The sequence below is a fragment of the Orcinus orca genome, chromosome 2 (assembly GCF_937001465.1).
Source record: "Orcinus orca chromosome 2, mOrcOrc1.1, whole genome shotgun sequence".
Lineage (NCBI taxonomy): Eukaryota > Metazoa > Chordata > Mammalia > Artiodactyla > Delphinidae > Orcinus > Orcinus orca.
The window spans coordinates 172,932,968-172,957,385 of NC_064560.1; the positions used below are offsets into that span (position 1 = coordinate 172,932,968).

The 24,418-nt window shown below is 39.9% G+C and overlaps 1 protein-coding gene and 1 long non-coding RNA gene across 3 annotated transcripts; one reads left to right on the top strand and one right to left on the bottom strand.

The window, feature by feature from the left end:
* Positions 1–10,878: 10,878 nt before the first annotated feature.
* Positions 10,879–14,222, top strand: ACOT4 (acyl-CoA thioesterase 4). 2 transcript variants are annotated; one of them, XM_004262216.3, is made up of 3 exons: positions 10,879–11,538; positions 12,403–12,605; positions 13,378–14,222. In XM_004262216.3, exons 1-3 carry the CDS (start codon positions 11,082–11,084, stop codon positions 13,966–13,968), a joined length of 1,251 nt encoding a protein of 416 aa, XP_004262264.1. In that variant the 5' UTR covers positions 10,879–11,081; the 3' UTR covers positions 13,969–14,222. The 2 variants fall into 2 exon arrangements, with proteins under 2 accessions (XP_004262264.1, XP_049562485.1); XM_049706528.1 differs by lacking the exon at positions 10,879–11,538 and adding an exon at positions 11,879–12,023.
* LOC125963630 (uncharacterized) lies at positions 12,554–18,440 on the bottom strand. The gene is made up of 4 exons (XR_007475842.1): positions 16,773–18,440; positions 14,428–14,913; positions 13,030–13,226; positions 12,554–12,763 (listed from the first exon to the last, which is right to left on the bottom strand). It is a non-coding gene; the product is annotated as an uncharacterized LOC125963630 (long non-coding RNA).
* Positions 18,441–24,418: the final 5,978 nt, after the last annotated feature.

Below are 24,418 nucleotides of genomic sequence, written 5' to 3' on the forward strand. Positions count from 1 at the left end.
TTTTAAGTTCTTTCCTATGCTTATACTTATTACAATGTGGAAATTACTTCAGAAAAAGTTAAGAATTTCAATTTATACAAAAGCTGCTTCTAAATAACTTGGATTAAAAAGGAGCTAAAGGGGCTTCCCTGGTGGCACAGTGGTTGAGAGTCCGCCTGCCGATGCAGGGGACGCAGGTTCGTGCCCCGATCCGGGAGGATCCCACATGCCACGGAGCGGTTGGGCCCGTGAGCCATGGCCGCTGGGCCTGTGCGTCCGGAGCCTGTGCTCCGCGGTGGGAGAGGCCACAGCAGTGAGAGGCCCGCATACAGCAAAAAAAAAAAAAAAAAAAAAAAAAAAGGAGCTAAAGGAAGCTGAAAACTATCTTTAAATTATGATGAAACAATAATGAAAATACAGTTAACCCTTGAATATCAAGAGTTTGAACTGCATGGGTCCATTTATACGTGGCATTTTTCAATAAACCCACTCTTGGTTGAATCTGTGGATGCAGAACCACAGACAAAGATGGAAAGCCATAAAGTTATACTCAGATTTTTGACTGCATGGGGGGTTGGTACCTCTAAACCCTGAGGTGTTCAAGGGTCAATAGTACTGCATATAAAACCGTCACACATGTAGCCATATTGGTGTTCAGAGGAAATGTATAGCCCTAAATAAACTTATTAGTATATAGCAAAAACAAAACAGAAGAACTAATCATTCAACTCAATAAATTTTTTAAAATGTAACCTTATCAATGAAAGAAAGAAGGCACTAATAAAAAATAAAAGCAGACACTAAAGACATAGAAACAGGAAGCAACAATAATATGAAAAATGAAAAGGTGATCAGAGTTAAAGTACAATCAGCCCTCCAAATACATGAGTTCTGCATCTGTGGATTCAACCAACTGCAGATCAAAACTATTCGGGGAAAAAAAATTCCAGAAAGTTCCCAAAAGTTAAACTTGAATTTGCCATGTGCAGGCAACTATTTACATAGCTTTCACATTGTATTTACAACTATTTGTATTATATTAAGTATTATAAATAATCTAGAGATGATTTAAACTATATGGGAGAGAATATTCATAGGTTATATGCAAATACTATTCCATTTTATGTAAGGGCTTGAGCATCTGCAGATTTGGGTATCCTTGGGGGTCCTGAAACCAACTGGATACTGAGGGACAAGTGTATTCTATGGTCTTTGTCATATTTGAGAGAAAGATAAAGATACTAACTGTCCACTCTGTTAACATTTCAACAGTAGTCATTAAAATAACAGGTACCTTTTCAAAAATTCAAAAGTAACTACTAAGAGAAAAGAATGTTTAATTTACAAATGAATAGAAGAGAACCCAATAAAAAAAAGAAAACCTCATCAAGTCCAAAAGAGGGCAAGAAAGAAATACAAAAGAAGCATAGAGAAAGTACACAATAAAATGGTAGAAATATCTGAATATATCAGTAATCACAATAATTATCTATGGATCAAACTTCCCTGTTAACATAAGTGGATTGTGAGACTGGATTTTTAAAAAAATTAGCTGTGGCCATGACTTGGAGATGTACCAACTACTTAAAAATATTTTTTAAAAAATTAAAAAGGGAAAACAGAAAAGGCACATCAGGCAAATACTAACAAAAAATCAAATTTGTGTTGCTGTATTAACATCAGTCCAAATGAGCTCAAAGCAAACAAGTATTATTATAGGTAAAGGAGACCATGATGATTTTTTAAAAGTTCAATTCACCAAAAAGATATAGCAACTCTAAACTTGTTGCACTTAATAAGATCACTTCAAAATATAAAAGATAAAAGTATTTGAAGAAAATACAGGAAATTTATCTTCTAAATCTGAGAGCATTTATGTTTGGGTTTTCTCAAAAGCAGATCCTAGAACTACAAAACATTGCTGAATAAAAATAATGAAGACCTAAGAAATGGAAAGACATCCCATTTCATGGATCAAAAGACTTAATATTAAGTCTGAGTTAACTTAGTCTATGTTAAGATGGCAGTACTCCCTATTATGGGCTGAATTGTGGCTCCCCAAAATTCATATGTTGAAGTTCAAATCCCTAGTACCACAGAATGTGACTGTATTTGAAAATAAGGCCTTTAAAGAGGTAATTAAGCTAAATGAGGTCATATGTGTGGGCCATAGTCCAATATGACTGGTGTCCTTATAATAAGAGGAGATGAGGATACAAATATGTATGAGAAAACACCATGTGCAGATACAAGAAGATGGCCATCCACAAGCCAAGGAGAGAGTCCTGCAACGGACTCTTCCCTCATGGCCCCCAGGAAAAAGAAACTGCTGACACCTCCATCTTGATTTCTAGCCTCCAAAACTGTGAGAAAATAAATTTCTGTTGTTACAGCCACCCTATCTGTGGCTGGCAGACCTGGCAAACTAACACGCTCTGCAAATTGATCTACAGATTCAATGCAATCTCCATCAAAATTCCAGGTGGCTTCTTTGCATAAACTGATAAGTTGATCTTAAAATTCCTATGGAAACTCAAGAAACCCATAATCTTGACAAAAAAGAATAAAACTGGAAGACTCACAATTCCCAATTTTAAAACTTACTAGAAAGCAACAGTGATTAAAACAATGTGATACATACATAAGGACAGACAAAAAGATCAGTGGAATAGAAATGAGATTCCAAAAATAAATCCTTACATTTACAGTCAGTTGATTTTTTTTTTTTTTCCTGCGGTACGCGGGCCTCTCACTGCTGTGGCCCCTCCCGCTGCGGAGCACAGGCTCCAGACACGCAGGCCCAGCGGCCATGGCCCAAGGGCCCAGCTGCTCCGCGGCACGTGGGATCCTCCTGGACCGGGGCACAAACCCGCGCCCCCTGCATTGGCAGGCGGACTCTCAACCACCACGCCACCAGGGAAGCCCCAGTCAGTTGATTTTTGACAAGAAAATTCAAGGGAGAAAGAATGGTCTTTTCAACAAATTGTGTTGACACAACAGGATATCCATATGTAAAGAATGAATTTCAATCCTACCTCACAGCAAACACAAAAATTAACTCAAAATGGATCAAAGACATAAATTTAAGAGCTAAAACTACAGAATTCTTAGAAGAAAATATAGAAGTAAATCTCTGTAACCTTGGATTAGATAATGGTTTGACATCAAAGTATAAGCAACAAAAGAAAAAATAAATGAATTGGACATCAAAATTGAAAACCTTTATGCATCAAAGGATACCATTAAAAATTGAAAAGACAGCTCACAGAATGGTAAGAAATATTTCCAAATCACATATATGTTAGTGACTTGTATCTAGAATATATAAAGAACTTTTAAAATTCAGTACTAAAAAGCAGCAAGGGAAAAGCAACTAGTAACATACAAGAGAACTCCCATAAAAATGTCAGCTGACTTTTCAGCAGAAATATGCAGACCAGAAGGGAGCAGCATGATATATTTAAAATGATGAAAGGAAAAAAACTACAATCAAGAACAACCAGCAAGGCCATCACTCAGATTTGAAGGAGAGAGAAAGAGTTTTAAAGACAAGAAAAAACTATAAAAGTTCAGGACCACTAAACTACTTTAGAAAGTAATGTTAAAAAAAACTTCTCTAAGTAGAAAAGAATAGGCCACAACTAGAAATGTTAAAAGTATTAAAGAAAAAATGTCATTTGTAAAGGCACAGTAAAGATACAAGTTCAACCACTAATAAAGCAAGGTTAAAAGACAAAGTAGTCAAATCACCTAATATATCCACAATAAGTAGTTAAGATACACACAAAACAAAAGGATATAAAATATGATGTCACAAACAGTGAACAGTGGGGTGAGGTGGGGAGAGTAAAAATGCAGAGTGGTTAAAATGTGTCTGAAATTAAGAGATCAGAAACTTAAAATAATCACATATATATGTAGATTTCTATAAATAAACCTCCTGGCACACACAAACAAAATTCTATAAGAGATACACACACACACAAAAGAAAGGAATCTAAACATAACACTAAATATAGTCATCAAATCACAAGGGAAGAGAGAAAGAAGAAACAAAAAACAACTACAAAAACCAACCAGAATACAATTAACAAAATGGCAGTTAAGTACACACCTATCAATAATTACTTTAAAGGTAAATGGACTAAATGCTCCAATCAGAATACATAGAGTGGCTGAATGGGTAAAAAACAAGGATACAAAGGATCATACAAGATAACTATAATTATATGCCAATAAAATGGGCAACCTATAAGAACTGGATATATTCCTAGAAATACAATCTCCCAAGGCTGAATCAGGAAGAAATAGAATATATAAACAGACTGATTACCAATAATGAAATAGAGTCAGTAATAAAAATTTTACCAAATAGTAAACAAAAGTTAACACCTATCATTCTCAAACTATTCCAAAAAATTGAAAAATTCAAAGTAAACGTTTCCAAACACATTCTACAGGCCAGTATCACCCTGTTAAAACCAGACAAAGACACCACCAAAAAAACAAAATGACAAGCCACTATGGCTGATGAACATAGATGTAAATATCCCAAACAAAATATTAGCAGGCTGAAGTCAATGACACATGAAAAAGATCATACACCACAATCAAGTGGGATTTATCCTAGGGATGCAAGGACAGGTCGGTATCAACAAACCAATCAATGTGATATCCCACATTAATAAATTGAAATAAAAATGACATGATCATCTCAATATATGCAGGAAAACCTTTTCTCTCAACATCCATTTATGATAAAAACTCTCAACAATGTAGGTATAGAGGGAACATACCTCAGCATAACAAAAACCATATATGACAAGCTGCAGCTAATGCTGCATCATACTCATGTATAATGTAACATCATACTCAATGTTCAAAAGCTGAAAGCTTTTCTTCTAAGATCAGGAAACAAAACAAGGATGCCCACTCTTTCCACTTTTATTCAACACAGTATTGGAATTCCTAGTTAAAGCAATCACACAAGAAAAAGAAATAAAAGGCATCCAAACCAGAAAGAAAGAAGTAAAACTCACTGTTTGCAGATGACATGATACTATATACAGAAAACTGTAAAGACACCACCAAAAAAACTATTAGAACGTATAATTAAATTCAGTAAAAAAAAGTTTCAGGATATGAAATAATTTGGGGATTGACATGTACACACTGCTGTATTTAAAACAGATGACCAGGACTTCCGTGGTGGCACAGTGGTTAAGAATCCACCTGCCAATGCAGGGGACACGGGTTTAAGCCCTGGTCAAGGAAGATCCCACATGCCACGGAGCAACTAAGCCCTTGTTCCACAATTACTGAGCCTGTGCTCTACAGCCCATGAGCCACAACTACTGAGCCCACATGCCACAACTACTGAAGCCCGTGGCTAGTGTCTGTGCTCTGAAACAAGAGAAGCCACCGCAAGGAGAAGCCCGTGCACCGCAACAAAGAGCAGCCCCTGCTCACCGCAACTAGAGAAAGCCCACGTGCAGCAACGAAGACCCAATGCAGCTAGAAATAAATAAATAAATAGATAGATAGATAGATAACCAACAAGGACCTACTGTATAGCACAGGGAACTCTGCTCAATATTCTTTAACAACCTAAATGGGAAAACAATTTGAAAAAGAATAGATATATGTATATGTATAACTGAATCACTTTGCTGTACACCTGAAACTAACACAACATTGTTGATCAACTATACTCCAATATAAAATAAAAATTAAAAAATTAATATACAGAAATCTGTTACTGGGCTTCCCTGGTGGCGCAGTGGTTGAGAATCCGCCTGCCAATGCAGGGGACACGCGTTCGATCCCTGGTCTGGGAAGACCCCACATGCCGCGGAGCAACTAAGCCCGTGCACCACAACTACTGAGCCTGTAAGCCACAACTACTGAGCCCACGTGCCACACGCTGCAACAAAGAGTAGCTCCCGCTCGCCGCCAACTAGAGAAAGCCCATGTGCAGCAATGAAGACCCAACACAGCCAAAAATAAATAAATTAAAAATAATTAGTGTTTCTATACACTAACAACAAACTATCAGAAAGAGAAATGTAAAAACAATCCCAGTTACAACTGCATCAAAAAGAATAAAATACATGGTAATAAATTTAATCAAAGACATGAAAGACCTATACTCTTAAAACCATAGGACATTGAGGAAATAAACTAAAAATGATAAAAATAAATACAAATACATACAGTGCTCATGGATTGGAAGAATTAATATCTTTATTTTTAAAAATTTTTATTGGAGTACAGTTGATTACAATGTTGTGTTAGTTTCAGGTACTTTTTAAAAATAATTAATATCCTTAAAATGTCCATACTACCCAAAACAATCTACAGATTCACTGCAATCTATCAAAATATCAATGGCATTTTTCACAAAACCAGAACAAATAATCCTAAACTTTTTATGGAAATACAAAAGACCCTAAATAGCCAAAGCAATGTTGAACAAGTAGAACAAAGGTGGAGGTATCATGCTTCCTGATTTTAAACTAAACTACAAAGCTACAGTCATCAAAACAGCATGGTACTGGCATACAAATACACACATAGATCAATGAAACAGAAGAGAAAGCCCAGGAATAAACTCATGCTTATGTGGTCAATTTACCTATGACAGAGGATGCAAGAATATACAGTGGGAAAAGACAATCTATTCAATAAATGGTATTGGAAAAACTGGTCAGCTACCTGCAGAAGAATCAAACTGGACTACTTTCTCACACCATATACAATAAAAAACTCAAAATGGATTAAAGACTTAAACATAAGACCTGAAACCATAATACTCCTGGAAGAAAACATAGACAGTATGCTCTTTGTCATTGCCTTTGTCATCAACAAAATGAAAAGGCACCCTATTGAATGGGAGAAGACGTTTGCACACAATATATCTCATAAGGGGTTAACAGCCAAAATAGACAAAGAACTCATACAATGCAACATGACAAAAACAAACAGCCTGATTAAAAAAGAAATGGGGAAAGGACTTGTATAGACATTTTTCCAAAGAAGACAGATACCACCAGGCACATAAAAAAGATGCTCAACATCACTAGCCATCAGGGAAATGAAAATCAAACCCACAATGAGATATCACCTCACACTTGCAGAATGGCTATTATCAAAAAGACAACAAATAACAAGTGCTGGCTTGAATGTAGAGAAAGTGAATCCTCATGTACCATTGGTGGGAATATAAGTTAGTGCAGCTGCTCTGGAAAACAGTATGAAGGTTCCTCAAAAATAAAAACAGAACACCGATATGATCCAGCAATTCCACTTCTGGGTTTTTTTTCCAAAGAAAACAAAAACACTAATTCAAAAAGATATATGCACCCCGATATTCATTGTAGCAGGATTTATAATAAACAAGATATGGAAGCATCCTAAGTGCCCATGAATAGATGAATGGATAAAGAAGATGTGATATATGCATGTATATATGTATATGTGTATATACACACACACACACACACATATCACTGAGCCATAAAAAAAAACTGAAATCTTGCTACTTACAACACATGGATGGACCTAGAGGGTATTTTACTAAGTGAAATATATCAGACAGAGAAAGACAAATACCATATGATTTCACTTATATGTGGAATCTAAAAAACAAAACAAGACAGAAACAGACTCACAGACACAGAGAAGAAACAGGTGGTTGCCAAGGGGGAGGGGGTAGGTGGTTCAGTGAAAGAGGTGAGGGACATTAAGGTACACACTTCCATTACAAAATACTTGAGTCACAGGGATGAAATGTACAGCATGGGGAATATAGTCAATAATATTGTAGTAACTCTGTATGGTGAGAGATGATAACTAGACCTATGTACATTTTGTAACGTACAGAAATACTGAGTGCCTACGTTGTGCACCTGGCACTAACATAATGTTGCAGTCAATTATTCTTCAATGTTTAAAAAATAGGCAAAACATATGGATACCTCACCAAAGAAGATATACGGATGACAAGCATATGAACAGATGCTCAACATCATATGTCATTACAGAACTGCAAAGTAAAATTAACAATGAGATATGACTACATACCTATTAAAATGACTGAACTCTAAAATACTGACAAAATTAAATGCTGGAGAGAATATGGAACAAGAGGAACTCTCATTTGTTGCTGGTGAAAATGCAAAATGGTACAGCCACTTTGGAAGACAGTTACCTATTTCTAACAAAGCTAAACATAGCCTCAGCATATGATCCAACAATCACTCTATTGTATAATACATCCATACAATAGAATGTTACTCAGCAATAAACAGAAATGACATATCAGGATTCAGAAAAACATGGAAGAGGCTTAGGTGCATATTGCTAAGTGAAAGAAGCTAATATGAAAATGCTACATACTGTATAACTCCAACTATACGATGTTCTGGCAAAATAAATATCTAAAAATATCAGTGGTCGCCTGGGGATGGGAGGAGGGGACGAACAGGTGAAACACACAGAATTTTTAGGTCAATGAAATTATTCTGTATGATACTGTAGTGATGGATACGTGACATTATGCATTTGTCAATTTTTACAGGCATACCTCCGAGATATTGCAGGTTTGGTTTCAGACCACTACAATAAAGCAAATCACACAAATTTTTAGGCTTCCCAGTGCATATAAAAGCTATGTCTACACTGTACTGTAGTCTAGTAAATGTGCAATAGCATTATGTCTTAAAAAAACAATGTATACACCTTAATTAAAAAATAATGCTTAGGAGTAAGACGGGAATAAAGACACAGACCTACTAGAGCGTGGACTTGAGGATATGGGGAGGGGGAAGGGTAAGCTGGGACAAAGTGAGAGAGTGGCATGGACATATATACACTACACCAAATGTAAAATAGATAGCTAGTGGGAAGCAGCCACATAGCACAGGGAGATCAGCTCCATGCTTTGTGACCACCTAGAGGGGTGGGATAGGGACGGTGGGAGGGAGACGCAAGAGGGAAGAGATATGGGAACATATGTATATGTATAACTGATTCACTTTGTTATGAAGCAGAAACTAACACACCATTGTAAAGCAATTATACTCCAATAAAGATGTTAAAAAATATATAATAATGCTGTTGAGAAAATAACATTGATAGACTTGCTGGATGCAGGGTTGCCACAATCCTTCAATTTGTAAAATACTCAATATCTGCAAAGAGCAATAAAAGGAGGTATGCCTATATAACCTAACTCAGACTTCGGTTAATAATAATGTATCAATATTGCTCCATCCACTGTAACAAATATGCCACACTAACACAAAATATTAATAATAGGGAAAATTGTGTGGGAAGGGAAACTGGGGATATGGGAATTCTCTACACTTTCTGTTGAATTTTACTGTAAAGTTAAAACTTTTTCAAAAATAATGCCTATTAGTATTTTAAAAATCAAAACTTATCTTAAACAAGTGGTTGAAGTGGGAAAATAGTACAAAGTATATAACTCTTTTATTTAAAAAAGCAAACAAACAACAATAAAAAGAACAGTACCGTAGCGTGTTCACACTCCCATATATGTACGTACTTTAAACATTCAGAATCAAAATCTAGTTGGATGCACTCATCTTTGGGGGAAAGCGGCAAATGAACAGAGAAGACTATCATTCACACTGTAAACGTTTCAGTATTGCTTACATCTGCTTTGGAAAATATGTCTTTTCCTTTAAAAAGAATTTAAAAAGCAGGATGCAAACCTATGGCAAATATCTCATGAGAAACAAAACACTGCATGGGCTCAATCTCTGCCTCTACGAAATCAAACATGACATTTTGCTTCCTAATATTCTTCTAAGACTTTCACATACACTATCACCTTTTATCTCCATATAGGAGACTTTCATCACATTACACACAAGAACTCTTAAACCCCAAAAGATATAAACTTACTTAAGACTTCAGAACTAGTCAGTGCTGAACTCAGAGGTAGAATTCTAATATATTTCACTGCAATGCTGCTGCTCACTGTTGAGTTCCACGTTTGGAGTTAAGTCATGGTTCTGACAGTTATTAGAGGCTAATCCTCAGCATCTTAACATTTTCCAAGCCTCAGTTTCCTCCTTTCCAATATTTGAAAAATATTCCCAGTGTTTTATAAACTTGTTAAATTTTGTATGTATAACAGGTGGGACATTGCTAAAGAGTAGCCATTACTATACTACATATAAAATGCTGGGCATCCCTGAACATTATACCTATATTGCTTCTAACGTGACATTCAAAAGCTTGACATTTAGTATCTACTAAGGCCGAACATTATTATTCTCTATAATACAGCAATTCCACTCCTAGGTATTCACTCCACTGAAACGCACATACATGTCCATCAAAATGGACACATGTTCACTGAATGCTCAGAGCACTATTCCTAAGAGTCCTAAACTGAGAACTACCAAATGTCCATAGGCAATAAAATCGTCAAATACATTTATGATCACAAAATGAAATACTATTTGGCAGTGATAATGAACAATCTACAACTACGCCCAACAAAACGATGAATCTCACAAACGTAATGAATGTTGAGCGAAAGCAGACACTAAAAAAGGCACACTGAAGGATTCATCACCATAAAATGCAGAGTTGGGAAAAACTAGCCTGTTTTGTTGGACTCGGATAGAGCACCTTGGGGAAGGGAAAGTGACTGGAGCAGAAATGAGGGTGGCTTCTGGAGAAGTAATGATGTTTCCGGATCCTTGTGCTTGGTTACCCCAAGTATGTTTGGGTTGTGAAATTCACTAAAATACACACTTAGAATTTATGCACCTTTTGTGTGTGTGTATAACTCATTAAAAGTTAGAAAAAGAAAAGGTTGTCCTTTTCCATGGAGAGGATGGAATTCTTGGTATTCTACCGAAAGTCATTCAGCTCTGGTTTCACCACGAATCCATACCCAACAAGTTTCACTCCCACGAGGGAGAGGTTTGAGAAGAGGAGTATACGCGGGCGGGTTGGGTGCCACAGCCAGACAACAGGACATCCCGGTAGGCCCCGCCCCGGGCCTAGAGAACAACCTAGCGCTTTTACCTCAGACGAGTCGGGACCGCGGCAGTGCGCCGGGGATGGCGGTGACAGTGACGCTGGAGCCCGCGGGCCGCTGCCGCTGGGACGAGCCGGTGCGCATCGCCGTGTGCGGCCTGGCCCCGGGACAGCCGGTCACGCTGCGCGCGTCCCTGCGCGACGAGAAGGACGCGCTCTTCCGAGCCCACGCGCGCTACTGCGCCGACGCCCACGGCCAGCTGGACCTCGAGCGCGCGCCCGCGCTGGGCGGCAGCTTCGCGGGGCTCGAGCCTATGGGGCTCCTCTGGGCTCTGGAGCCCGAGAAGCCTTTTTGGCGGTTTCTGAAGCGGGACGTGCAGACGCCCTTCGCCGTGGAGCTGGAGGTGCTCGATGGCCACGACCCTGGCGCCCAGCGGCTCCTGGGCCGCGCGGTGCACGAGCGCGACTTCCTGGCGCCCGGGGTGCGGCGTGAGCCAGTGCGCGCGGGCCGGGTGCGCGCCACGCTCTTCCTGCCGCCGGGTAAGGCTGGGGTGCTGGGACCTCGACAGCATGTTCCCTGGGCTGCCTTGGTTTCTGATACCGCCTCCCAGGGAGTTTGGCTTGGGAGCACGGTCAGAAGAAGCGGATGTTGACTAAATCAGAGACCTGACAGCCACATTGGAGGCTTTTGATATGTTCCGCACTATGCTACGAGTTTTGCTTGCATTATCTCATTTAATCTCTATATTGTCCCAATGAGGTGGATACTGTTATTGTGCAGATAAAAAAAAAAAGACTGGATGGGATCGGTAGGTTCACTTTGCTATTAATAACTACGCTACAGATCTCTACAGGCATCAGCTGATCGCTTTTACACTAAATGATGATGGTCAAGGAATCTATTGCCATGTCTCCCTTCTGTAGTGTCCTGGGTACGCTGGGCCCCTTACCCACTTTTTCATGTTCCTCTCTACCACAGATCACTTTTGAGACTTCACTGCCTTCCTCACCTGAAGCCTCGCCTGGTATTTCTTTTTCTTTCCTCTAAGTTGACATCTGAACCAAAAATAACGCCAAGGGTTGGTGCAACACAGTATAAAGCTTTGTTTTGATTGTTAACTCTGTGTCCAATCCTGTAACAGAACACTGCAATTCAACACTGTCTAAAAGGTGAAATTCCTCCTTCAATGATGCAGTCATTAGACTTTGTTACCCTCCCTTACAACTAAAGATTCTTAGAACCTTGGAGATAACTTGGAACTTGTATTCCTTGTCAATAATGACTCAGGAAGCCGTTTTCGTTGATTCACGGGAACCCACTAAATACTTTAGAAAGCTCTCTAAAAGGAAAGCAATTTCTTTAAATTATATAATACCTTCTCTCTATAATATTACCTTCTCTAGGACCAGGACCTTTCCCAGGGATCATTGACATCTTTGGTGTTGGAGGAGCCCTGTTGGAATATCGGGCCAGCCTTCTGGCTGGCCATGGCTTTGCCACATTGGCTCTAGCTTATTGTGACTTTGAAGATCTTCCCAAGAAATTCGACACCATACACCTGGACTACTTTGAAGAAGCGCTGTGCTACATGCTTCAACACACCCAGGTTCTCCTAATGTCCTTTATCATTCTCTCTAGAACTACCTCCAGAGAGGGTGTCACTTTGCACTCACCTGTGCCAGGTGCATTGATTCTGCTCTATTCTTCACAGAGATTTCTTCTACTCCACTTTCTTTGTCAGATGGATTAATATTGCAGAATTCACTGTAAAATTCATGTGATATTTTATTTTAGGGAATTATGTAGTAATATTAAAATTTCTTTTGCAAGTGGAGTTTCTAAATTTTTAGCTTTGCATGCTTTTTAATCTTTATTCTGATAGCAGAGTATGTTCTCAGATTTTGATCAAAACTTGTCCACCCATTTCATAAGCTTAGAACCACTCAGTTGGACTCTGAAGTTGTACTTTGTTTCTATAAAGTTAATCATTTGTCAATATATATTTAGATGGGGTCTGATGAAAGACTCACTTCTTGGAACAGAATTTGGTTCCACACAGATGCCCAGGAACATTGATGCTTTAATTCAACCTGAATGAAGCTCTGAAATTGACAGGCTCCAATGACTCAGCATTCTCTAGTGGATGACTCTCTGGAAGTTTGCAACCAATTCCCAAATTTGCCAGTGAGTTTAAGATTTGTTTGCCGTGTGTCCAGCACGATAGTCTCTACATGGGAAGAAACTCTGTCAGCTGAGGTTGAGTCTCTTGTGGCCAATTCACAAATTAAAGCTAGCAGCATCTCTAGTCACATTTAGAAAAACATTTTTCTGTTGGGTAGGTTCTTGACTTTTGACTCTTGTCCCTTCTTTTCTTACAGGTAAAGGGCCCTGGCATTGGACTTCTGGGCATTTCTTTAGGGGCTGATATTTGTCTCTCCATGGCCTCATTTTTGAAGAACATCTCAGCTACAGTTTCCATCAATGGATCTGGCTTCAATGGAAACAAAGCCATATACTACAAGGAGAATAGCATTCCACCACTGGGCCATGACCTAAGGAGAATGAAGGTAGCTTTTTCAGGCCTCCTGGACATTGTGGATATAAGGAATGATATTGTAGGGGGATGTGAGAACCCCTGCATGATTCCAATAGAGAAGGCCCAGGGGCCCATCCTCTTCATTGTTGGTCAGGATGACCATAACTGGAGGAGCGAGTTATACGCCCAGATAGCCTCTGAACGGTTACAGGCCCATGGAAAGGAAAAACCCCAGATCATCTCTTACCCTGGGACTGGGCATTACATTGAGCCTCCTTACTTTCCCATGTGCCCAGCTTCCCTACACAAATTATTGGACAAACCTGTGATCTGGGGTGGGGAGCCCAGGGCTCATTCTAAGGCCCAGGTAGATGCTTGGAAGCAAATTCTAACCTTCTTCACCAAACACCTTGGAGCTTGCCCCAAATTGTAATGCCCCAAATTGTAATTGGTCTGTTATTGATAGGAGAGATTCAAGGTCAGATTTTAGTGTTTAATAATCTTATGTGAATCACTTGTCCCCTGGATAACATTAAATTCATGTCATTGGTATTAATGCTATATTTTAGGTTACTTTTTTGAGATTAATTTTGTCATTAATTTTTCTAATGTAACAAATGCCTATTGTAGAAGATCCAATTAGAAGTATACAATACTAAATAGTAAAAAGTATCAACGCTATTAAAATTTGTGTTTTCATCTAGATTTTTTTACTTAACACTTTGAGGCACAGATGAAATTTAAACCTGAACAAATACTGGGCTACTTTTTCCATCACTGGGAGAGAATGGCCATTCAGTGTCTGCTACTGGTTCAACTACTGGTAGCAGGGTAGAATTTTTATTGGCTAAAATATACAGAGAGGTGTTGATAGAGGGAAAGCCAGACTGACCTTTTTCTCACGGAGATTAGAGAAGAATCCTCTGAGAGGAGTTACGGTAAGAAGGGGATCATCTGGCTCTGGATGGTCAAGTCAAAACTCTGTTCCAAAGGTGATTGACTATGAGCTATTTTCCTTTTTGCTTCCTGGCTGTAAGAACAGACTTTGGAAAATCATACTGTGACATTCTTAGAGGCATCATCATCACTTTCTCTGATATCAAGGCTACAAAGTATCGTGTAAGTGTATTTGAAGAGATAATGGCTGAGAATTTTCTAAAGCTGACAAAGACATCAGCCACATATTCCAACAGCACTATGTCTTAGTCAGCTCAGGCTTCTGTAACAAAATACCATAGATGGGGTGGCTTAAACAACAGACATTTATTTCTCACAGTTCTGGAGGCTGGGAAGTCCAAGATCAACGTTCTGGCAGATTCAGTTCCTGGTGGCGCCTCTTCCTGGCTTACAGACAGCTGCCTTCTTCCTGTGTCCTTACCTGGCAGGGAGAGAGAGGGAGCTCCAGTTTCTCTTCCTCATTTCATAAGGACACTAATCCCATCATGGGGGCTTCACTCTCATGACCTCATTTAAACCTAACAACCTCCCAAAGGTTCTACCTTCAAATACCATCACATTGGGGTTTCGGATTTCAACATATGAGTTTTGAGGGGACACATTCAGTTCATAACAACCATAAACCTCAAGCAAGTTAACCATATTTAACACATCACAGAAAAATTGTTTGTGGCAGTTTTATAACATAGAATTTATAACATAAATTCTTTGACATTTCTGCCACCAAGAGGTGGGAGATCTATGTCCCCTCCCCTCAAATCTGGATGGGTTTCTGACTGCCTCAGTAGAGTACAGCAGAACTGATGCTTTATGATTTCAGAAGGTAGGTCGTAAAGGCCATGAAGGTGATCCCACCTTGCTTGCTGGGAACAACTGCTCTTGGAGCCCTGAGCCACCCTAAGAAGTTTTACAACTTCGAGGCTGTGATGCTGTGAGGAAGCCCCAAATACACGGAGAGGCCAACTGTAAGCTCTTCCTGTAATAGTCCCAAATGAGCTCAACCTTTGAGTCATCTCAGCCCAAGTACAGGGATGTGACTGAAAAAACCTCAAGATGATTCTAGCCCCCAGCCATTTGAATCTTCCCAGTGAAGGCTTCAGATATCCTGAAGCAGAGAAGAGTTGTCCCAGTCAAGCACTGTCCAAATTGTGGATCTGTGAACAAAATATTGTTTTATGTGACTGTGTTTTGGGGGGCGTTTCAGTTATCTATTGCTTTGTAACAAACCACCCCAAAACACAGTGGCTTAAAACATTAACCATTCTTGGATTTCCCTGGTGGCACAGTGGTTAAGAATCCGCCTGCCAATGCAGGGGACACGGGTTCAAGCCCTGGTCCGGGAAGATCCCACATGCTGCGGAGCAACTAAGCCCGTGCGCCACAACTACTGTGCCTGCATACCACAACTACTGAAACCTGCGCCTAGAGCCCGTGCTCCACAAGAGAAGCCACCACATTGAGAAGCCTGCGCAGCACAACAAAGAGTAGCCCCCGCTGTCTGCAACTAGAGAAAAGCTCACGCACAGCAAAGATGCAGCCAAAAATAAATTTATTTTTAAAAAAACATTAACCATTAATTTTTCTCACTCACATGGCAGGCAAGTTGGTATTGGCTGTCAGCTAAGATCTCAGGCAGGGCTATGGTTCAGAGGTCTCAGTTCTCTCCTTGTGGGTCTTTACAATGGCTAACTGGGCTGGGTTCCAAGAGTGAGCATCCCAACGTAGCAAAGCTGAATTGTATGGCATGTTTTTGACCTAGTCTTGGAAGCTACATAGCATCACTCTTGCTGTACACTACTGGTCAAGGCAATCACAAAGACCCACCAAGTTCAAGGAGAACATAGAGTTCACCTCTCAAAAGGAGAGTGGAAAGATTCTAGAAGAGCAGGTGGAATGGGAAACATTGTGACCACCGTTTGGAAAATCTGCCTTCTAGCCACAATGGCTCACATTCCTCCCCCCTGTAAAATATGGTCATCCCTCCTTTAAAGCCCGCCCCCGCCCAAAGTTTCATTCCATTATAGCATCATGCTCAGGCTCAAAGTCTAAGATTGTATCATTTATATCAGGTCCAGGTGCAGATGAAGTTCCCCAGGTATAATTCCTTGGGTATAGCTCCTTGAGTATCTTTCTTCTCAATCTGAAGATCTGTGAACTAAAGAGACAAGTTAGCTGTCCACATACACAGACATCCAGAATACGATGGTAGGCAGGTATAAGATAATTCTTACAGATATTCCTGTTCAATAATGGGGAATATGGGAGGCACACAACACTCACTGGCCCCTAGCCATTCTGAAATCCCGCTGAGAACATGTTACCAATTCTTCCATTGGTGCTCAGTTTACTCTCTGTGAGTTGTTCTCTGTAGCTCTTGGTTCCACCCTCTGAGTTGAAACCTGTATTTCCCATAAGAAAATTAAATTAGCAAAAAAAGCCTCCTGGATCTGCTTCCTGGATGAAAAAGATGAGGCATCCAAAGATCTCTTTTTATTTTGCACTGTTTCTATCTCTTTTAGTTCAAACTCATTGTGCTTCCACCAGAACCATTCTCTTAAGAATTATGTAGGTTTTCTAAAAAATATCAGTGGGGGGGCTTCCCTGGTGGCACAGTGGTTGAGAGTCTGCCTGCCGATGCAGGGGATACGGGTTCGTGCCCCAGTCCGGGAAGATCCCACATGCCGCGGAGCGGCTGAGCTGGTGAGCCATGGCCGCTGAGCCTGCGCGTCCGGAGCCTGTGCTCCACAACGGGAGAGGCCACAACAGTGAGAGGCCCGCATACCGCAAAAAAAAAAAAAAAAAAAAAGATATATATATATATCAGTGGGGTTCAATTCCTTAGACAACACACCACTACAAATCTGTTTGAGATAGGAACTTTTCTATCTGGGGCTCCTTGGGAGAATGCTGCAGGCAAACATCCTTAAGATTCCCATAAATTCTGTTATATAATAGACAGGATCTGTTAGGTGCACCTTAAAATCTTTAGAGGAACTTTGTCATTCTGAAATGTTCTATGAAGCACTACCTTGAATCTTTGAGGTCTTTACAAAGTCTCTCCCACAGAGCCACCCTAGGTTTGACTTTGCTCTGAGGTCCAGTCTTAATTATAGAATAATTACAGAATAATTTACCATCTGGAGAAGCTGGAAAGGAGAAACATTATTATTGCCAAGCTTGGCAAGTCCTGGTTGCTTCCTATTTAGCAGTTCTTAGCTCACCTCTTCCTCTTGTATATTTTGTCATAGGCAGCAAGGAGAAGCCAGGTGTCACTGTCAGTACTCAGCTGGGAAATCACTTTAGCTAGATCATTGAATTCATTAGGTATATTTACCCTTTTTCACATTACTGCAGGTGTCAGTGTTGCCTCTAGCTTCCAATAAATTTATTTTACTTTCCTTTAGGTCATCAATAATGGCCTTCATGAGTCCCTTTATAGTCTCCCTGGAGCCCTTCCAATTTCTACCTGCCACCTAGTCCTAAAGCCAGTTGTGATTCCTGTGCATATGAATTTCTCCACAGGCTGCTTGAGCTTCCTCACAGCATGATATCTGGGTTTCAAAAATGAATGGTCCAAGAGAGGAAGGCAGAAATACATGGCCTTTTTATGACTTAGCTTTGGAAGTCACATATCATTGCTTCAGCTGTACTCTACTCGTTGAGGCAGACACAGAGACATTAGGTGCAAGGAAAATGTGTAAAGACTATCTCCTGATAGGGGAATGGCAAGTTTCTAGAAGGGCATGTGAGATGGGAGTTATTTGTCATAATCATCTTTGGAAAATTCAATCTGTCCACAGAATTGTTTGTTACGTAGCAAAAGGCAATGGAACACTGCAGAAAAGAAAGACAAAGATTAAAAAATCTTACCAGCAACCACAGAAAGAAGTCAACCTTCAAAGAAGCAGCAGTAAGTCTAACAACTGATTTCTCCACAGCTATGATGGAAATCAGGAACCACTGAAAAACGTTTAGAGTGTCGAAAGAAAACATCTGACAACCTCAAAGCCTATTCTAGCAAAATAGATTCTTACATATGAAAGTATATATTGTTCATAAAATTGAAAAAAATTTAACAGAATCAAAATAGTCATTTTCAAAAAAATAGAAATTGAGAGAATTAATATAGCATACCTGCAAGGAAAAACTAGGGTGTTCTTCAAGCAGAATGAAGATGACTCAAGGTGGAAATATGGAAATGAAGGAAGAAATGGAACATAATGAAAAAGGTTAAATATGCATGTAAATATAAATATTTACAAATAACATATTGTGGGGTTTAAAATACACATAGAAAAAATGCTTGATGTAATTTCTGTCCTCTTAAATTTGTTAAGATTGTTTTCTGGCCTAGCATGTGACCTATCCTGGAGAATGTTCCATGTGCACTTGAAAAGAATGTGTACTGTGCTGTTTTGGGGTGTAATATCTTATCTATTGGGTCCAACAGGTCCATTGTCTCTTGGACCCTGTGGCTTGTGAAATCCCAGTTCCCCGACAGGGATTAAACCTGGGCAGCCAGCAGTGAAAGCGCTGAGTCCTGGACCATCAGGGAATTCCCCCATTGTCTCATTTAAGATCACTGTTGCCTTACTGATTTTCTATCTGGATGACCTGTCCATTGATGTAAGTGGGGTGGTAAAGTCCCCAACTATTATAGTATTATTGTAAATTTCTCTCTTTATATCTGTTAATATAGCTTTGTATATTTAAGTACCCCTGTATTGGTTGCATATACATTAACAAGTGTAATATCCTCTTCTTGTATTGATCCCTTTATCTTTGTCTTTTGTTACAGCCTTTATTTTCAGGTCTAGTTGGTGTGGTATGTGTATCACTACCCCAACTTTCTGGTTGTTTCCATTTGCATTTGCATGAAATACCTTTTTCCATCCTCTTACCCTCAGTCTGTGTGTGTCTTTAGTTCTGAAGTGAGTCTCTTGTAGACAGCATATAGATGGGTCTTGGTTTTTTTTTTAATCCAATCAGCTATGTCTTAGGAGCATTTAGTCAATTGACATTTAAAGTAACTATTGATAGGTATGTACTTATTGTCATTTTGTTTCTTGTTTTCCAGTTGTTTTTGTATTTCTTCTCTGTTTATTTCTTCTTCTTTTTCTTTCTTTCCTTGTGGTTTGATGATTTTCTTTAGTAGTGTGCTTGTGTTCCTTTCTCTTTAGTTTTCATGTATCTATTGTAGGTTTTCTTTTAATATATATATTTTAATTTATTTATTTTATTCTTTTTTTTTGGCTGTGTTGGGTCTTCGTTGCTGTGTGCAGGCTTTCTCTAGTTGAGGTGAGCAGGGTCTACTCTTCATTGCAGTGTGCAGTCTTCTCGTTGCAGTGTCTTCTCTTGTTGCAGTTGCTAAGCATGGGCTACAGGCACGTGGGCTTCAGTAGTTGTGATGTGTGGGCTCAGTAGTTGTGGCTCACAGGCTCTAGAGTGCAGGCTCAGTAGTTGTGGTGCATGGGCTTAGTTGCTCTGTGGCATGTGGGATCTTCCCAGACCAGGGCTCGAACCCATGTCCCCTTTATTGGCAGGTGGATTCCCAACCACTATGCTACCAGGGAAGCCCCTCTATTGTAGGTTTTTGATTTGTGTTTACCACAGGTTTCATATATGATGAACTATATCTAAATCTACTTGTTCTGAACTGGCAGTCATTTAAGTTCAAACACATTCTAAAAGATCTACATTTTTTATTCCCCTCACCCATATTTTGTGTTTTTGATGTCATGTTTTACATTTTCATGTTTATCCCTTAACTGTTTGTTGTAGTTATAGTTGATTTTACAGTTTATTGTCTTTGAATCTTCATACTAGCTTCTTTAAGTAAGTGGTTAATCTTCAGCTCTTACTTCATATTTTCCTTTCCTAGTGGGATTTTCCCTTTCCTATGGAATCTTACTTCTTTTCCACTTAGAGAGGACCCTTTAACATTTCTTTTAGGGTAGGTTTATTATTGATGAACTCTTTTTCTTTTTACTTTTCTGAAAAGTTCTTTATTTCTCTAATTCTAAACAATAATCTTGCTGGGTAGAGTATCCTAGGATGAAGATTTTTCCCTTCTGGCATTTTAAATATATCATGTCAATCTCTTCTGGCCTGCAGAAGAAATCAGCTGATGGACTTATGCAGTTTCCTTTATATATGACTCTTTGTTTTTTTTCTTGCTGACTTTAGAATTCTCTCTTTAAGTTTTTCCATTTTAATTATGATATGTCTTAGTGTGGGTCTGTTTAGGTTCATCCCTCTGTGCTTCCTGTACCTGAATATCTGTTTCCTTCTTCAGGTTTGGGGACTTTTCAGCAATAATTTCATCAAATACATTCTAGATCCCCTTCTCTCTCTCTCTCCTCCTTCTGGAACCCCTATAATGCAAATTTTGGTATACTTGATGTTATCCCAAAGATCTCTTAAACTATTTTCATTTTTTTAATTGTTTTTTTTTAAATAATAGAGCTGGGATTTTATTTTATTTTGGCCATACCACACGGCTTGCGGGATCTCAGTTCCCTGACCAGGGGTTGAACCTGGGCCACGGCAGTGAAAGCCCAGAATCCTAACCACTAGGCCACCAGGGAACACCCATTAAATTTGTTTTTCTATTTGTTGTTCTTCTTTGGTGATTTCCATTATTCTATCTTCCCAATCACTTATGTGTTTTCTGTATCACTTAATCTGTTATTCATTCCTTCTTGTGTGTTTTTTATTCCAGTTAATGAACTCTTCATTTCTTATTGGGTCTTTTATATATATTCTAGTTCCTTGTTAAAATTCTCACTGTGTTCATCTGTCCTTTTCCCTAATTCAGTTAGAATTTTTATTTGACTTTGACTTTTTTATCTGGTAAACACAACTTTCCAAAATCTATGGGATTCAGCAAAAGCAGTTCTAGGAGGGAAGTTTATAGTGATACAGGCCTTCCTGGAGAAACATGAAAAATCTAAAATAAACAACCTAATGTAAAGGAATTAGAAAAAGAACAAACACAGCCCACAGTCAGCAGAAGGAATAAAATTATGAGGATCACAGAGAAAATTGTCGGGAGCCACATAGGAAGTGCCTTTGAGTTACAGCACAGACGAGACCCGTAGTGTCAAGCAAAGTTGATGCTATCGGGTACAAATATGGAGAGGCAAAGTTCTCCTCTGCAAAGCTGATGCTGTCAGACACATATATGGAAAAGCAAAGCTTCCTGAACATAGGGTTTTTTACACTCCCCCTACCCTGTTGAGGCCTCCTGGTGGCTGGTGTCTTGCAATCGGTCTCTCTTGCCCAGTGTTGTAAGCTGGGCCCTCCCTGGAGGAGAAACCTGGGTTCCCGAAGTCATGTGACCAGAGCCGGGGCCCCGCCAGTTGGCGAGGGAATCCCAGGGCAGGTGCTGGGCGTGGAGGCCACGGGGGCATAGGCTACCAAGGTGACAGAGAACTGACCTTCTCTGGGGGCACTGCACCTCGCACACCTCACATCTCCCTGCTTGGCCCCGGAGGATGGCTGGTTAGCCAGAGACGGGTAAGATTCCTCAGGGAAGGAACAACCTAAGACAGGCACAGTCGCAGAGGGGCCATCAGGAGAGAACTTGGGGGCCAACAGAGGTGGGGCATAGACCCTCACCCCCCAACTATGCAGGAGCCTGAACCCTGTCCCCATGGCTGCTTCGCTTCCCACGCCCAGCTCAGATGGGAACCCAGGTAGCAGACAAGAGACCTGGCCAATGGCAACTGCTCTCCCGCCGCAGCAGGGCTTTGTTTCCCATTTCCTCCGTGGACCACAGCTTTCCTCTGTGTGGTAGCAAGGCTTTGCTCTGTGTGGTTCCCCTTGTCTTCCCCTGCCTTTGCCTAAAGTGATTTTGTAGGATTGCTATTGGGGTTGGGAAACATTCCCAGTTCCGATGGAGGGTTTGAGGAAAGATCCCAACTAGGGAAAAGCCAAGAAAGATTGTAATCACTCCGGCTCCCTTGATGACTACACCTGAGATCCCCACTCCCAGGCCAGGGCGTTGGGCTCGGGGAAATACGACAGGAATGTTTTTGTGGCAAGAACCTACTTTACAAAGTAAATTGGATGAGTTGTGGCCTCCCTGGGGAGTTAAAGATATACTAGGAAATTCTTGGGTTTGGTGGCGGGGAAGGTTTTTATTACAATGGGTATATGCGAAATTAGATAGGGTAAGCTTTAAGGCAAATATATATAAGCTTTACTGCTCTTTTTATAAGAATAGATATAAGGGACGAATTATATTTTGTAAATATTTTACAAAGGACCTTGGTGACAGATTTAAGGTACAATGCCCTCCACAAAGACCCCCTAGGGTTAGTACGTTTATAGCACCTTGTTTTGATGTTAAAGGTAAAATGTTACGGCCTGAAGGCATTTACAGATTGTAAAAGAGTAATGTGTTTGAGTTTGTGTTTTGTGTAACCAGCTAACTAAACAGAACATACAGGTATAAGAACATTTACTTCTGGGAAGAATAATGGAACCGCAGATAAAGTTCCTGACCTAGATGTGACCAAGATGTACCTAACCACAGGGGATGAAAGAGACTATAGAGATCAGAAGACTACTTGACCATAAAAACCTGTTTAACCTGTTGATGTAATCTGCTGACAAAAACGACCTTTGTTTTATGGCTTTGTACCTTTGTTTTTGATCTTTGTTTTATGGCTTGTAAGGGGTTTTTGGCTAGGGAACTAAATTGTTAAGATTGAAAGTGAGATTGCCTCACAGTATAAAAGCTTCGGAATTATAAAAATAAATTTGGCAGATCCTTGCATCCTCTGAGGTGTCTTGTGTTCTGTCCACGCCGACTCCGTCTCCCCTTTCGGTGAAACCTGTTCAGCTGGGGCTGGTCCCCGGCAAGTGGCGCCCGAACAGGGACCTGAAGGGGTAAGTATTATTTTTTTCTCGGACGGATAGGAGTCTCACCTTAGGGTGCTGCAGACCCCCAGTTAGGAATACTGGTTAGGAAGGTGAGTAAGGCGGTGTCAAGATGGGACACACTGAGTCCAAAGAGAGGCTCTTATTTATTGATATAGTTAAACATATGATAAATGGAAGAGGAATTAAGGTAGCTAGTAAGCAACTAACTCAGTTTTTTCAGTTTGTACAGGAACAATGCCCATGGTTTCCAGAACAGGGAACAGTTAATATAGAAACCTGGCAAAAGGTGGGACAAACTTTGCAAGTATATTACAGTCATTTTGGACCTGAGAAGGTTCCAGTAGATACTTTTACTTTATGGAACCTTATTAGAGAGAGCATTGCTCCTTTGCCTGAAGGTCAAAAGAACCCATATAAGTATCCTGCAGAAGTAATAGATGAATGTACTCCGTTATTTTCCCAAAAAACATCAAAAGAAACTGAGGTTTTAGCTGCAGCTTTAAAAGACTGTAATCTTAATGATAATGACTCAGAGGAGAAAAATGAGTCACCTATTGATACTAAGTCTAATTTGTTAAAGAATCCTCCTTTTGATGATGAATTGCCTCCTGCAGATCAGGATGATTTAGATGCTGATGCATATGATTATGAAAGAAGGAAGTATGAACCCCATGGTGCTTTTTCACTGCAAGAAACTAAGAAAAATAGGCCTAATTTACAGGATATGCGCCCTTTGGGTCGTTTACCGACCGCCCCACCGGCACCTTTAAGTTCTTCATTTCTCCCTTTAAAGAGATTAGGACATTCAACTTTAAATGTTAAGGGCCTACCACCTCCACCGCCTTTAAAGGCTAGGGGCCCACCACCTTCGCCACCTTTTAATAAAAGCCAAGGTAAAAATAAAAAGCATAGGAGAATAAAAGGTGACGATGATGATTATGCTTTTGCCGCCTGCTTTCCAGTCATTTATGAGGATGGTTTTGATGATGATGATGTATATTGGGATCCTTTGCCTCTAAAACTTTTAAAAGAACTTA

Excerpts from the sequence above, each read along its gene's own strand:
- ACOT4 (XM_004262216.3), top strand. The coding sequence starts at position 11,082 with ATGGCGGTGACAGTGACGCTGGAGCCCGCGGGCCGCTGCCGCTGGGAC. Across the intron at positions 11,539-12,402 it reads CACGCTCTTCCTGCCGCCGG|GACCAGGACCTTTCCCAGGG; the intron begins GTAAGGCTGGGG and ends TACCTTCTCTAG. Across the intron at positions 12,606-13,377 it reads ACATGCTTCAACACACCCAG|GTAAAGGGCCCTGGCATTGG; the intron begins GTTCTCCTAATG and ends CTTTTCTTACAG.